General features: G+C 39.4%; 3 protein-coding genes across 3 annotated transcripts; 2 read left to right on the top strand and 1 right to left on the bottom strand.

Moving 5' to 3' along the window:
* On the bottom strand, nucleotides 614-5,152 carry LOC18779035 (ammonium transporter 3 member 1). The gene is made up of 5 exons (XM_007212703.2): nucleotides 5,019-5,152; nucleotides 3,532-3,787; nucleotides 2,135-2,420; nucleotides 915-1,109; nucleotides 614-859 (listed from the first exon to the last, which is right to left on the bottom strand). The coding sequence occupies exons 1-5, from the start codon at nucleotides 5,150-5,152 to the stop codon at nucleotides 666-668; spliced, it is 1,065 nt and encodes a 354-aa protein (XP_007212765.1). The 3' UTR covers nucleotides 614-665.
* LOC109948757 (cation/H(+) antiporter 15-like) lies at nucleotides 5,212-6,136 on the top strand. Its single transcript, XM_020562468.1, has 2 exons — nucleotides 5,212-5,257; nucleotides 5,391-6,136. The coding sequence occupies exons 1-2, from the start codon at nucleotides 5,212-5,214 to the stop codon at nucleotides 6,134-6,136; spliced, it is 792 nt and encodes a 263-aa protein (XP_020418057.1).
* On the top strand, nucleotides 11,129-12,346 carry LOC18780823 (cation/H(+) antiporter 15). The gene has a single exon (XM_007214186.2). It carries the CDS (start codon nucleotides 11,129-11,131, stop codon nucleotides 12,344-12,346), a length of 1,218 nt encoding a protein of 405 aa, XP_007214248.2.

Raw genomic sequence — 14,527 nt, 5'->3', positions numbered from 1 at the left:
TTGAATGTCCACCCCTAGTTTTGGGGGGATTCCTAATCCTACTAAAATTGAGTTTGACAGGAATAGAATTTAGAAGTAATCCAATCCAAGTGGACTTGGGCCACTAAACACAGGAGTATGATTATGGATCCAATCCAGTGTTTTTATCCATCCACCAAATGCAAAAAACAAATTTCTTGTAACGAGGATATCATTGTTTAGCTATTCTCGGTCAATAATGCAATGACACGTGGAAGAATTATCCCGCATGTTATTGCTCTATTGATCGAAGATAACAAAAAGTGTTATTTCTGTTGCATGAAAGTCTCTCTCCACCAAATGGAGCCTTTGTAGTTACTAATAAAGATCCAAATACTAATGCTAGGGTTCAAGTAAAGGTAACACTATTCGAGAGGGCTCTAGTGATTATATTTTGTAAATTAAAAAAAGGGGCTAATAATCTTAAACATGTTAAAAATGGTTTGGTGTTCCAAATTTCCCTGAATAATTACCGGAGGCAATAGGCAGTTTACATAAAACATTGAAAAGATCACCAGAAAATAAGATAATAATTGACAATAACACCTATTTTTCGTACTTCGTTTTTTCCTCTTTTCATTTTTGGCCTTTTTTTTCTTTTTTCTTTTTGGAACAGATTATTAACATAAATAATATATAACTTTGAGTTAGACCACCTGAGTGGCACCACTGGATGGATATTTTTGAGCGTGTGACGTATCGTCGGAGTAAAGCTCATGCCTAGTAACATCATACTTCTCCCCATCACCCCACAATGCATATGCCTCTTCTCCATGCACTGCGTCATCCCCAATCAGTAACTGTTCCTCCGGCATGCGCAACGGAACTATACACCGTAAGACTAGGCAAATAATGTAGGTGACCACAATATTCCATCCAATGATAAATAGGTGCACATAGTTCAGGCTCAGCGAAAAGCCCCGTTAAAACGCCGCCAAGAAACCCGGCCACGGCGTGGGTGTGAACTACACCAAGGGTGTCGTCAACTGCAGATAGCAGTTTCCACCTCTTGTCCACTATCATCATGGTGAACCATGGCACACTGCCTGACATAACTCCCATCACTATAGCGGCCCATCCTTGAACCAGACCTAAATAATTTACATATTTAAACAATAATATTGTATCAGTCTATGAACAAACAAAAGTAAAATAAAAGCTAGCTAGTTAATATGGTTAATTAAATGACTGTGCATGGTCAACACAACATGCCATGAGTCACCTCTCCTGTTAAAAACTGGCTAAATAATATATATAAAGAGATGCAAATATATTTAGAGAAAACGTTAGAGAACCATATGAGAATTTTTTTAAAGGAAATTGGCCTTGTTTGGTATCCTACTCAAAAAAAAAAAAAAAAAAAAAAATTCAAAAACTATGATTCTTTTTTAAAATATGAGTTTTCAAATGGTGATTTTAAGATTCAAAAACTTTTTTGGTATTGAACTCCAAACTATTTTTAAGATCTAAAAAAATTGAAATTAAAATCAGAAACCCTAAATTCTCAAATTGAAACCTCCAAAATAAAAGGAGAGAGAGAGAGAGAGAGAGAGAGAGAGAGAGAGAGAGAAGTGGAAGGAGAGAGAAAGAGACAGGGAGAGGGAGGAGAGAGAAAAAAACTATAAAACCTCTTCTTCTTTTTTTTTTTAATAAAGGGGTGCTTTTGAATTTTTCTTGAGTTTGAGTTTTTAAAAAGGGGCATATCAAACGAGTTTTTGTGGTTTTAAACTTCAAAATTTGTTTTTGAGTTTATAAAATTGAATCCAAGTAGGATACCAAATAGAACTAGAACGTGGTCTGTGAGGGAACGTAAATATGAATAGTCAAAAGTCAAATAAACTTATTTTTTCTGGATTAATTAATGGAAGGCAATGCGTTTTGTGACGAGTAAGTAAGTATATTAATTTTGTTTTTATTAATTGGGATGATAAATATAAGTCAACTTTGCTTTGTTTTTTTTTGGGTCAAGGTTTGAAAAGGAGGGGAGTTTTCTCACATATACTCTTATTGTTTTGCAAATCAAGTTCCTTTTTCACTAGATTAAACCCATAGGCATATAATTCAACTTTACTCAACTCTGGAAAAAAGTCAACTTGAGAACTTACGTAATACGTACCTGCAGCAGGAGTAATGCAGACGAGGCCAGTGATCATTCCTTGGACAGCTCCAATGACGGAAGGCTTCTCAAAGAAGATGACATCGAGCCAAGTCCAAACCAAGAAGCTCGTGGCGGCGCAGATGTTGGTGTTGAGGACGGCCATGGATGAGTCCGTGTTTGCCGCGTACGGGTCTCCCCCGTTGAAACCTGCCCATCCCATCCACAGCAACCCGGCTCCTGCTAACACCAGAAGTACGTTGTTTGGTGGAAATCTCTCCCTGTCCTTCTTCACCCTTGGTCCTACCTATTCATCATCACCATTTCATTTTCATGAATTAACAAACAATAATAACTCATTAATACTCTCTTTTGTATATATATAATTTTGCAATATAAGCGTAATGTAAACTTCAAAAGAGAGGGAGTTTTTCACACACACACACTATCAAGGTGTTATGAGGATTTGAATATGAGACTACTGATCTATAAGTTAATATTCTTTTCCACTAAATTAGACCTATTAACTTTTCGTATGTTAGAATAACTTGAAGTAATTTAGAATATGATTTCCGTAAGATGTTATTAGAAAAACTGAAAATGAAACACCACGTCCGTCACATTTCGTATATTCAATTTTGTTTTTGTTTTTATTTTTGATGTCCACATCTATATATGGTCCACCCCTGTTAATGCATCCACGCTTCATTAATTCTTTAAGCTCCTAGTCATATCAACTTTTTGTCGTTTCCTAACCCGAACTATACATATTGATAAATATTGTGATCCATATACATAGGGCAAAATAGTATTTAAAAATGGGGCAACATATAAAATAAAACTATTTGTAGGTCATCATCGTTAATATTATAACTTTGTAACCCAATTAAAATAATAATATTCCAACCTAGTAGACTTTACCCTAAAAGATAGTTTGCGAATAGAAAATATGTGATCACTATGCACGAAGTCTAAGGCATGAGATGCGAAGTCTAAGGATTCTGATGATCCATGATTCATCCACAGATACTTTTGAATAATTAAGAAGCCAGTTTTAATTTAAGTAACCTAAGGGAGGACTTTTTGTTTCTTCTTCCACCTTTTCAGGGAATCTTGTAATTGAATCTCATCAATTTGATCCTATTAATTCTTTATGGAATATGTATATATTCGATCCTATTGATTCTAGTGTAACAGTGGTTTGGAAAGGTTCTGAGTTCGAGTCTTAGCATCCGTATAGTATGTGTGAGTTTAGTCACTATTAAATTCAAGAAGAAAACGAAAGAAATTAAAGCCACTATTTTATAATTACAAGGAATTAATGCACTATTTAATCAATAATTACCAGGCCTGTAGACGTTGACTAATGGAGAGAAAGAAAACTAGCAATAGCGTAGTTAATTATTTAATTAATTTACCCAGTAAGCAGTAGTGAAGACAGCAATCCCGGAAGAAAGATGAATGACATAACCACCGGAATAGTCCATGACACCCCAATGGAACAAGAACCCTCCACCCCACAAGCTGAAAGCTCCGACAGTGTACGAAAATGTAAGCCAAAGCGGCACGAACATCATCCACGCCTTGAAGTTCATCCTCCCAAGCACCGACCCCGCCAGCAGTATCAGCGTAATGGCTGCAAACACGCACTGAAACCACACCTGTCCCGTAAATCTTTCCTCAAAAGTAGCAGAATCTTTCTTCAATACCTTCATTCTCACTCACTGAGGGCGTGCCTAGCGCAAACTAAGCTTGCCTACCATGTTCTTATATCATATCAAGCACCAACAATAATACAACTCATATACCATAATTTTATATCTCTTTCTTTAACTCATACCACAATTCTATATACATTAATTTGTAAACTAATTTATATGGTAGCTTGAGTCGGACATCCACATCTCTTATTCAAAATTTCATTCTTTCAATTATTTTTAGTAATAATAAAACATTAAGAAAACTTACTTTAACACAGAGAAAGAGGCATCAGAATCATTCCAATTCCTTCTTTTCTTGCGTTTACTTACACATGGTTATTAGAATGATTCCAATTTCTTACTTCTCCCTGCGTTTACTTACTATTTTCCAAATATCAGGCTATGGTGAAAGGTGTTCGTGAACTGCTATATATGGTTGAAAAGGCTTATGGGGGAGCTGCGTTTTCCTACTGAGGATACTATGTAGTTGTATTGTGATAATTAGTTAGCAATTAAGATTGCTGAAAATCCAATTCAATATGATAGAACAAAACATGTAGAGATTCATCAGAACTTTATTTATGGAAAATTGGAAGAGATCGAAAAGCCAACCAATCCAATTCAATTCAATAAGAAGATTCTAATGCATATATGGATGCCACCAAAAATAAAAATAAAAGTCTAATAATGCGTGGATGCCAACCAAACTGAACTAACAGCCAACAAATTAAGAAGAGTTTACAGCTAGTTTAGGCGCAACTAATTAACTAATTAATCCCTCAGTATTGAAACTTTGATTTCTATTCATTCCTCTTTAATTTTTGTTGTCTGATAACAATCACTTTTCTTTTCTAGTTTCATTGTCATAGTCTTTGTCTTTGTCTTTGATGGAAGTGGTGTTTCTAGCGATTTGGACTTCATCCAAGGCAAAAGAAAGACGTCCTGATGTAGCTTGGGAGGGCTGACAGAAACCTTGAATTCCTATTATCTAATTTGTAAATAGAGTTTGTAGCTCAAGTAGGTAAGGACAGTTTCTTTTGCATTTGAGGTCTTTTGTTTGAATCCTCCAATTCTTTAACAACGCTTTTATAAAAAGAAAATTGTAAATATAAGTATCGTACGTAATGGATGATGCGCTACGAGACAATGGCGGGGTAGTAGAAGCAGATGTTACGAGGGTATGTTATAATAAAACGATAACACACGTGACTGGGGTGTGGAAGGCTGAGAATGCCTTGCTTTCAACTCTTCCTCTCTTCTTCACCCAACTAGGTCTCATTATGTTTATATGCCACCTTCTCAAGCTTCTCCTTGCACCTTTGCACCAACCTCGCATCATTGCTTACATTATTGTAAGTAAGCTGTAATTCTATTCTATATCTCTATGCTCTATGCTCTATGCTTTATGATCAGAATTTTATAGCGAGAGACAAACGATTACCTGGTGAAACACGAATTTTCATTGAGAATATCACATCTATAAATATAATATTGATATTTTAATGACAAAGACAAATAATAATACATTGGCACGCACATTGCAGGGTGGCATAATTTTGGGTCCATCTTATGTCCAGAAAACCCAGTTCTCTCGCAAATACCTATTTCCAGTCAAAAGCACATTGACCATAGAGACAATGGCCAACTTGGGGTTGATATACTACATGTTCCTCCAGGGCTTAGAGGTCGATTTCAAGCCAATTTTGCAGGCCAGAAAAAAGTTTGGAGCATTGCCGCTGCTGGAATTCTGGTTCCCCTCCCTCTTGGCTATCTCCTGCATAAAACCCTAACACCCAACTCCCGCCCACTAAAGGCTACCACTTATGGTCCTTTCTTCTGGGGCATCACCCTTACCACCACCAACTTCGCCGAACTTGCCCGAGTACTTGCCAATGCCAAGCTACTGCACAGTGACGTTGGCCGGACCGCCCTCTCCGTAAGCGTCATCAACGACCTTATGTCTTCAGTTCTTCTTGTCATCACGGTGGCCACAATCAGCGATGGCAAACTTTACACAGTGTTGTCCACTTTCACATTGATCATATTCTGTGTATACGGGCTTCGTCCAGCGCTGTCGTGGATGGTTAGCAACACGAGCTTTTTTGAAGAAAAGTACGACCTGGACAGCCAAATATGCTTTATCATGGCCGGGGTTCTACTGTTTGGGTTCATTAGTGATGCGTTCGGGTCACACTCCATTCTTGGGGCCTTCATGTTGGGAGCCATTTTGCCCAAGGGAGAGCTCAAAACTGCAATCACCGAAAAGGTTGAGGACTTTGTGTCAAAAATCTTGTTGCCACTCTTCTTTTTGATTCTTGGATGAGAACGCATGTCGTTGTTGTCTTTCGCAGTACAAGCCTTCTAATTGTCATGTCAATTGTTGCCCTGGCTTTCCTCGCTAAATTTGTTGTGACTTTCGTCGCTGCCATCATCAACAAAATGTCGGTGAGGGACAGTTTGGCTTTCGGACTAGTCATGAACACCAAAGGCCTGCTCGCTATAATAATCCTCAATTCTGGGCGGGACTTACATGTATGTATATACTATTATGTGCTAAAATATGAATATTATGAGAGAATATTTGTTTGTGGGAATTTTCTGTGTATTCTTCTCATTGTAGGAAGTCATATTTATAATACAACGAAACCTAAATGGGCAAGTAAATAATAAATTCCTAAATCCATTTACAGTAGGAAATCAGGAATTAAAATAAATCAATTACAATTATAATAGGAATTCTTGGTGTGTAAGGAAAGTAAGTCAATATCCACAAGTCATGCCAACACTCCCCCTCACGTTGGTGCATAGATGTCGTCAATACCCAACTGATCTAGTGAATTGTGGAATGCTTTACTGGAAATTGCCTTTGTCAAAATATCCGCCAATTGATCCTCGGATTTCACAAAAGGAAACTGAAACACTTTAGCCTTAAGCTTCTGTTTGATGAAGTGTCGATCCACCTCAACATGTTTAGTACGTTCATGCTGAACCGGATTCTGTGCAATGGCTATAGCAGCCTTGTTGTCACAAAAGAGATTCATTGTGGATGTAGGTTTATACCCAAGTTTAGTAAGCAACTTTCTTAACCAAAGAAGTTCACAAATGCCTTTAGTCATGCCTCTGAACTCGGCTTCTGCACTGGATAAAGCTACTACATTCTGTTTCTTGCTCCTCCATGTCACCAAATTACCTCCCACGAATGTGAAGTAACCCGATGTGGATTTTCTATCTGTTACATTACCTGCCCAATCTGCATCTGAATAACCATCAATATTTAGATGACCATGCTTTGAGAACATATGTCCTTTTCCAGGTGCAGACTTCAAATATCTAAGTATCCGAAGAACTGCATTCATGTGATCTTCACTTGGAGAGTGCATAAATTGACTAACAACGCTCACTGCATAAGCAATGTCTGGTCGAGTATGTGACAAATAGATCAATCTTCTCACTAACCTTTGGTATCTTTCTTTGTTAGTTGGAACTTGATCCGGATATTCTCCAAGATGATGATTCTGAACAATAGGAGTGTCCGCAGGTTTGCAATATAGCATTCCTGTGTCTGTCAACAAGTCCAAGACATATTTCCTTTGAGAGAGAAATATGCCTTGCTGTGATCGAGCCACCTCAATTCCCAAGAAATACTTGAGTCCACCTAGATCCTTCATCTCAAACTCCGTAGCCAGATAGTCTTGTAGCTGTGATATTTCCTGTTTATCATTCCCAGTAATAATCATATCATCAACATAGATTATTAATGCTGTTACCTTCCCTTTTCGATGTTTCAAGAACAGAGTATGATCTGAGTTACACTGTTTGAAACCATTGTTCTTCATTGCCATGGTGAACCGTCCAAACCATGCACGTGGTGATTGTTTCAATCCATACAATGCTTTTCGTAACCTGCAAACTGTTCCAATCTGAGAAGTATTATATCCAGGAGGAATGTCCATGTACACCTCCTCCGTGAGTTCACCATGTAGAAAAGCATTCTTTACATCAAATTGGTGTAGTGGCCAATCCAAATTAGCTGCAAAGGACAATAAGACTCTGACGGTGTTTAACTTTGCAACTGGAGCAAAGGTTTCTTCATAGTCTATACCATAGGTCTGTGTGTACCCTTTTGCCACAAGTCTTGCCTTGTATCGCTCGATAGATCCATCTGCATTGTGTTTTATAGTAAACACCCATCTACATCCGATAGTTTTTTTTCCTCGTGGTATAGTCTCCAATGTCCAAGTTTGATTTTTCTCAAGAGCTTTCATCTCCTCTTTTATAGCTTGGACCCACTTAGGATCTTTCAATGCTTCAGAGACCTTTGTTGGAATATAGATAGCAGACAACTGATGCACAAAAGCCTTGAGTGGTTCAGACAGCTTCTCAGTGGATACATGATTTGCAATTGGATACTTGGATGTCTTGCCAATATCAGGTGAATAACGGTTTGGTGGCTTCCCACGATTTTGCCTGAAAGGTAATTGATATCGAATAGTTTTATCATCTAAATGTACAAGTCTAGTAGGAGTAGTTACCTCAAGGATATTCTCAGGAGATTGGTGTGTTGGTACTATTGAGTTAGAGAGGGGGTCTTCATCTTGTTGTTTTGTATTGCCTGTAGGTGTGAAACTTAGATCAGAAATATCTTCGCATGGATCAGGTGGGTTAGGCAATTGATCGCTATGAATGGGCGATTGGTCGCTTTTCGACAGAGAGTAATCTCGTGCTCCAGACTCGGGATGATCAATCATTTCTGTACAGAGAATAATTTCTTTGTTTTCCAAGTTGCTTCAATTCTGCTCTTCACTTTGTATCTCCCCCTGAAGCGTAGAATTGGATGATGGTCATGGAAGAACATCTCAGATTCCATAAAGGTCACATCCAAAGTGACATAGGTTCGTTGGGTAGGAGGGTGATAACAGCGGTAACCTTTCTGATGAGTGGCATAACCCACAAAAACACAACGAAGCGCACAGGGATCAAGTTTGCTACGTTGATTTTTGTGGAGATGAACGAAAGCCACACATCCAAAGATTCGAGGTGTGAGTACCAAAACAGAGGGCAGAGGTCTGTGTTCTGCAAGCACCTATAAGGGAGTTTTAAAGATCAATACACCAGAAGGCATGCGGTTGATCAGGTGAACTGCGGTGACAATAGCATCATCCCAGTGATGACGAGGAACATGAGCGCCAATCAGAAGTGCTCGGGCGGTTTCAAGAAGATGTCGATTCTTTCGTTCAGCAATGCCATTTTGCTGCGGTGTCTGAGGACAAGTCGTCTCATGGATAATTCCATGTTGTTGGAAGTAAGTCTGAAAGTCATGATTGACAAATTCTCCACCATTGTCTGAGCGAAGAATCTGGATTTGAGCATTAAACTGAGTTTTCATCTGTTTATGGAAAGACTGAAAATGGAAAAACACTTCATTTTTATTCTTCAACAAATAAAGCCATGTCATCCGTGTACAATCATCGATGAATGTGACAAACCATCGAACACCAGAAGGAGCAGTGATAGGCGAAGGTCCCCAGACATCAGAGTGAATTAAGGTAAATGAAGTAGTACACTTGTTCGTACTCAACGGGTAGGGCACACGGTGACTCATGGCCAAAATACAAGTATCACATGTGAAGTCGAAGTCCTTGAAACCTGAGAATAAATCTGGTATAAGATGCTTCATATATCGAAAAGACGGATGTCCCAATCGACGGTGCCACAACCAGATTTGCTTTTGTTTGCTATCAAAGGGATGTGTCACACTGTTAGCCACGCCGGGACTGAAGTCATCGACATAATATAGCCCCCCTCTCTTAGTACCACGACCAAGAATCTCCTTAGTGTGAATATCCTGAAGCAAACAAAAAACTCGGGTAAATGAGTACACAACAATTCAATTGTTCAGTAAGCTGACTAACTGACAACAATTTAGTGGATAAAGATGGAATAAGTAAAGTATTAGACAGTGTGAGAGAGGATGAAAGTGCAACAGTGCCAGCCCCTGTCACAGGATAAGTAACACCATTGGCATTTGCAATACAGGTTCGTCGAGGTTGTGTAGTATTCAGAAAATCATCAGGATCAAACGTCATATGATCAGTTGCACCAGAATCAATTATCCAGCTCCTGGAATCAATCTTATCGGAAGTATGGAATCCATAACCAGTACCATTACTGGTCATATTGCATTGTCCTCGATCTGTAAAAGCAGCCCACCAATCGGGGTAGCCATGCAATTTAAAACAAGTCTCACAAGTGTGTCTCGGATCACCACAATATGCGCAATCTGGTCCATGTGTCGGGGTCGTTAGTCGAGAAGTCATAATCTGTGCAACGGAAGATGCATAGGATACAGGTTGAGTAGGAATTTGGATCGGAATTTGAGCCTAAGTCGGGGCCGGAGTCGGAGTCGAAATCAGTATCGGGGTCTGAATCAGAGACAAATTCGAGGTCGGGGTTGTCATCAGAGTGGGGGTCGGGGTCGTCTTCGGAGTCGGGGTCGGGGTCGTCATCATCATAGTCGGGGTCGGGGTCAGGGTCGTCAAAAGAGGATCCTGATTCTGGATCGGGTTCGGGGTCAAAGTCTGCATCTGTAGGAGCTGAGCCATCTGGGCACTCAACTCAACGATGGTTGGTTGAGAATGAGAGAAGGAGTCGGTGGTGCTACCTCCATGAGGGTTGAAAAAATCATCAACCCCCATAGCGGCGGCGGGGGTTTGAAACTAGAGTCAGCAATTCCAAGATCGCCAATCTGATACCATGCTAAAATATGAAAACTATGAGAGAATATTTGTTTGTGGGAATTTTCTGTGTATTCTTCTCCTTGTAGGATGTCATATTTATAATACAACGAAACCTGAATGGGCAAGTAAATAATAAATTCCTAAATCCATTTACAGTAGGAAATCAGGAATTAAAATAAATCAATTACAATTATAATAGGAATTCTTGGTGTGTAAGGAAAGTAAGTCAATATCCACAAGCCACGCCAACATTATGTACAACTATTTCATTATTGCATGTGCAGCTGCCTCTTCCACACCCACATACACACAATATTCCATGATTAATTAATCAAGTTGGGGATAATATTGGTGTTGCTGGTAATGGACCGCTGGCCCGTCTCTCCGAAATTTAACACAATGGTACCAAGTGTTCTCCTAAATAATAGTACACATAGATTACATCTAAGAAATATATATCTTAAAACCATGTGTTAAATTCCTGATTTTATATTGTTTTAATTGGCAAATATATATATATATAAATGCAGGTTTTGGACCATAATACTTTTTCAGTAATGATGCTTGCAATTTTGATAATGACGGCCGCGGTTGGACCCATTTTGGCTTTGATTTACAAGTCGAATGTGCCATCTAAGCAGCACACGCACAGAAGCATAAGAAGCATACAACCCAACTCAGAGATTCGAATCCTTACTTGCTTCCATTCAACAAGCAATGTTTCAAGCGTCATCAATCTGTTGGAGATTTCCAATCCCACCAAACAATCCCCGATGTTCGTCTTTGCGGTCCATCTGGTGGAGCTCAGTGGCCATGCTTCTGCCATGCTCATAGTCCACGACACATGCAGCAATATTCGTAAGACAAGTAAAATTACAGCCAAAAATCAAAAGCACTCTTCGCCTTCTGACCAAATTGTCGCTGCCTTTGAAAAACTTGAGAACGAAAGTGAAGAAAGCAGCTTGTTCGTGGAGGCACTAACTGTTGTGTCCTCTTACGCCTCCATGCATGAGGACATTTGCAACCTTGCGGACGACAAGAGTGCAGACCTCATAATCATTCCTTTCCACAAGCAATCCACCATTTACGGGGGAATGGACAACGAAAACCCCTCTTTTAGAGGCATTAACAAGAATCTTCTAGAGAACGCTTCTTGTTCGGTGGCCATCTTCGTGGATCGTGGACTCACCGATTCATCTAACATTAAAAATGAAGATGGCCATGGCTGCTGCCGCTGTGCCATGCTCTTCATTAGTGGGTCAGATGACCGCGAGGCATTGGCATATGCATGGAGGATAGCCAGCAATCCTAACCCTAAACCTAATATCAGCTTAACTGTGGTTCGTTTCATCGTCAGTAAAGATGCGGCAGTTCATTCAGATCTCCCTCCCAACAATCCTAATAATAATGATCACGATCATGATGAGGACGAAAAGAAGAATATTTTAGAGGTGATAGAGGAAAATGAGAAGGAGAAACAACTAGACGACCAATATATAGAGAGCTTTGTGCTCAATACTAGGAACCAACCTTCCATAAAATTAATTCACGAGGTGTTGAACAATGGAGAAGAAACTCTCAAATTGATAAGCGCCATGGGAAATGACTATGATCTTTATATCGTGGGAAGAGGGCAAACAGGTTCCTCACCACTCACGTTCGGGCTATCCGAGTGGGGTGACTGCCCGGAGCTCGGACCCTTGGGAGATGCATTGGCATCGTCCAACATTGTGGCCAGCGCCTCGATTCTCATAGTGCATCAAGGTCGTGCTGTTGGCAAGTCCTTATTTAGTTAGGATTTTGGTTCCTTATTTTATTAGAATTTTGGTTACTTACCAATTATTATTTAGTCCTATTGTAATAGAGATTTACTTCCTATTGTAATTTAGATATATTTCCTATTTTATTTAGGGTTAACACAGCTTTGTACTTGTATAAATACCTCCATATTGGAGAAGAATAAAAATATGAGCATATCTGAGCATAATTGAATATTTACCATACTTTGTTTGACATGGTATCAGAGCCTAGTTTCTAACATGTGATAACCTCTGTCAAATTGAGAGTCGTTGACACTCCTCATTCCTAACCCATCATGGGTCTTCATCTTGTATAGTCATCTTCTTTTGATCAATCCTCTCATATGTGTTTTCACCACACCTAGCCTTCACATGCTTTTTTGCTATTGTTCCAAATTTTTTTATTTTTAATCTTTGTATGCCAGATGGTCTTTCTTGATGTCCCAGCTTCTTTATCTTTGAAACTTCATAACAGGTCTTTTTACTCCGTGAGCCTTGTCACCGTTTACCGTGCCGTTGCTTTCCTCCGCGAGCCTTGTCACCACTCATGACCGAGCCTTTCCTTTGACTGTTCTGCCGATCTCTGCCTTCTTCGGCTGTTCTCTTGAGTTGCCTTTCCGCTTCTCAGTTTTGAGCACCCTTTCTTTGTTTCTCTCTTTGCTCTATTTAGCTCTCTTTTATTTATGTTTATCTCTTTTGTTTGTCTATGCCCAATGGCTGGTGTTTGTTGTGTTCTTTCCCCATGCCATCTCTCTAGCTTTGTCACTCTAGCCTTTCCCGTTGGGTATTTATTATTTATTTTTCTATCTCCTTCCTTTTTACCCTTATGCTTATTTCTTTCTACCTTTGGCCTCTTTCCAATATTCATCCCTTTCTCTGTCTGTCTATTTCCTCACAGATACCTTCCTTTGTCATTATTTTCCTTCAATCACAGCATTATTCTATCCTTTTTTCGGTTCTAGCACCTCACTTTCTTCCACTAGTTTCTTTTTAAAAATTGTCACATGCAATTTCCCATGCTTTACTTTTTAAATATCTTTAGTTTCTTCCTCTTTGATCTATGGATGTGGTTTCCCCTGCTATGCAACCAAACTCTTTTCAGGTCCTCTCTATTTCTCATCTTTCTTTTACCAACCTTTTCCATTTTGTTGTTTTCTCGCTGCATTATCTCTCGCTTTCACAACTCCCTTATATAATATTGCTTCCTTTTGATGGGCACTCTATCTATTCCTATTCCACACATGAAAGGTTTCCTTTTTTCGGTGCCCTTTGCTCTAATTCCTGTTTGAGCACCTTATCTTTGTCTTTGTCTCTGTTCATGATTTGTTGGGTTTCCTCCCTTACTATTCTCTTTTTCTAAAGTTTTTTCTACATGGGACAGCCGTATGCTACCACCTTCCCCTCTTGCATTTGTTTCTGCCACGAGACTGGCATGTTTGAGTCTCTTTACTATTATTTCAATTTATCTTCTTCCAAATCTCGACCCTTTACCAGTGTCAGATTTGATGGGGAAATAGATGCAACTTTATTTTTCGGTGTTGCTTTCTCCAAATCTCGACTCTCATACATCGTCGGATTTGAGGGGGAGTGACATCGCTGCTTATCTATTCCACTGCAATTTAGCTACCTATCTGCCATGACTGATTGTTCTACATTTGAGCGTCAATCAGCTTCTGTTTCTTAAGTGCCACTTCTCTTATGGTTCTGATGACTCGTTCTCTTCAAGGGGAGAGGGGGAATGAAGATAAGTTGTTTGTGCGATAATGGAAGTATTTGCCATTGTTATTGCTGCTGACTATTATGTCCTTTGCTAGTGCCAGTACCGTTGCTTATCCCTATTATGTCTTTTGTTGGGGACAGTATTATTGCTCCTGCCTATTATAACTCTTGTTGGGGGCAATGTTGATTACTATTGATGATGTCTGTTATGTCCCTGCCTTAATACTCTTGCTGGTGCCAGTGCCTTGTATTGCTGTTGTTCGGTACCAGTATTGTTGCTCATGCATGTTATGGTGTCAGTATTGTTGCTCATGCCTTTGCTGGTGTGTTTCTGTTGTGGTCGATGTTGCCGCCGTTGATGTTGTCTTTGTTTGCTTTGCTTTCCGTTGATGTGGTCATTGTCGTTGTTGTTGTTGTGGCCTTGCCCTTTGTCTTTGCTTCTGCCTTATCTACTGTTGT

Source organism: Prunus persica, chromosome G4, assembly GCF_000346465.2.
Source record: "Prunus persica cultivar Lovell chromosome G4, Prunus_persica_NCBIv2, whole genome shotgun sequence".
NCBI lineage: Eukaryota > Viridiplantae > Streptophyta > Magnoliopsida > Rosales > Rosaceae > Prunus > Prunus persica.
Note: the sequence above shows the minus strand (reverse complement) of the source record. Positions and strands in the feature narration are given on the sequence as shown.

Excerpts from the sequence above, each read along its gene's own strand:
- LOC18779035 (XM_007212703.2), bottom strand. The coding sequence starts at position 5,152 with ATGATGCGAGGTTGGTGCAAAGGTGCAAGGAGAAGCTTGAGAAGGTGG. Across the intron at positions 2,421-3,531 it reads TCTTCACTACTGCTTACTGG|GTAGGACCAAGGGTGAAGAA; the intron begins GTAAATTAATTA and ends GATGATGAATAG. Across the intron at positions 1,110-2,134 it reads CTGCATTACTCCTGCTGCAG|GTCTGGTTCAAGGATGGGCC; the intron begins GTACGTATTACG and ends TAAATTATTTAG.
- LOC109948757 (XM_020562468.1), top strand. The coding sequence starts at position 5,212 with ATGCTTTATGATCAGAATTTTATAGCGAGAGACAAACGATTACCTG. Across the intron at positions 5,258-5,390 it reads GAGAGACAAACGATTACCTG|AAAACCCAGTTCTCTCGCAA; the intron begins GTGAAACACGAA and ends TCTTATGTCCAG.
- LOC18780823 (XM_007214186.2), top strand. The coding sequence starts at position 11,129 with ATGACGGCCGCGGTTGGACCCATTTTGGCTTTGATTTACAAGTCGAAT.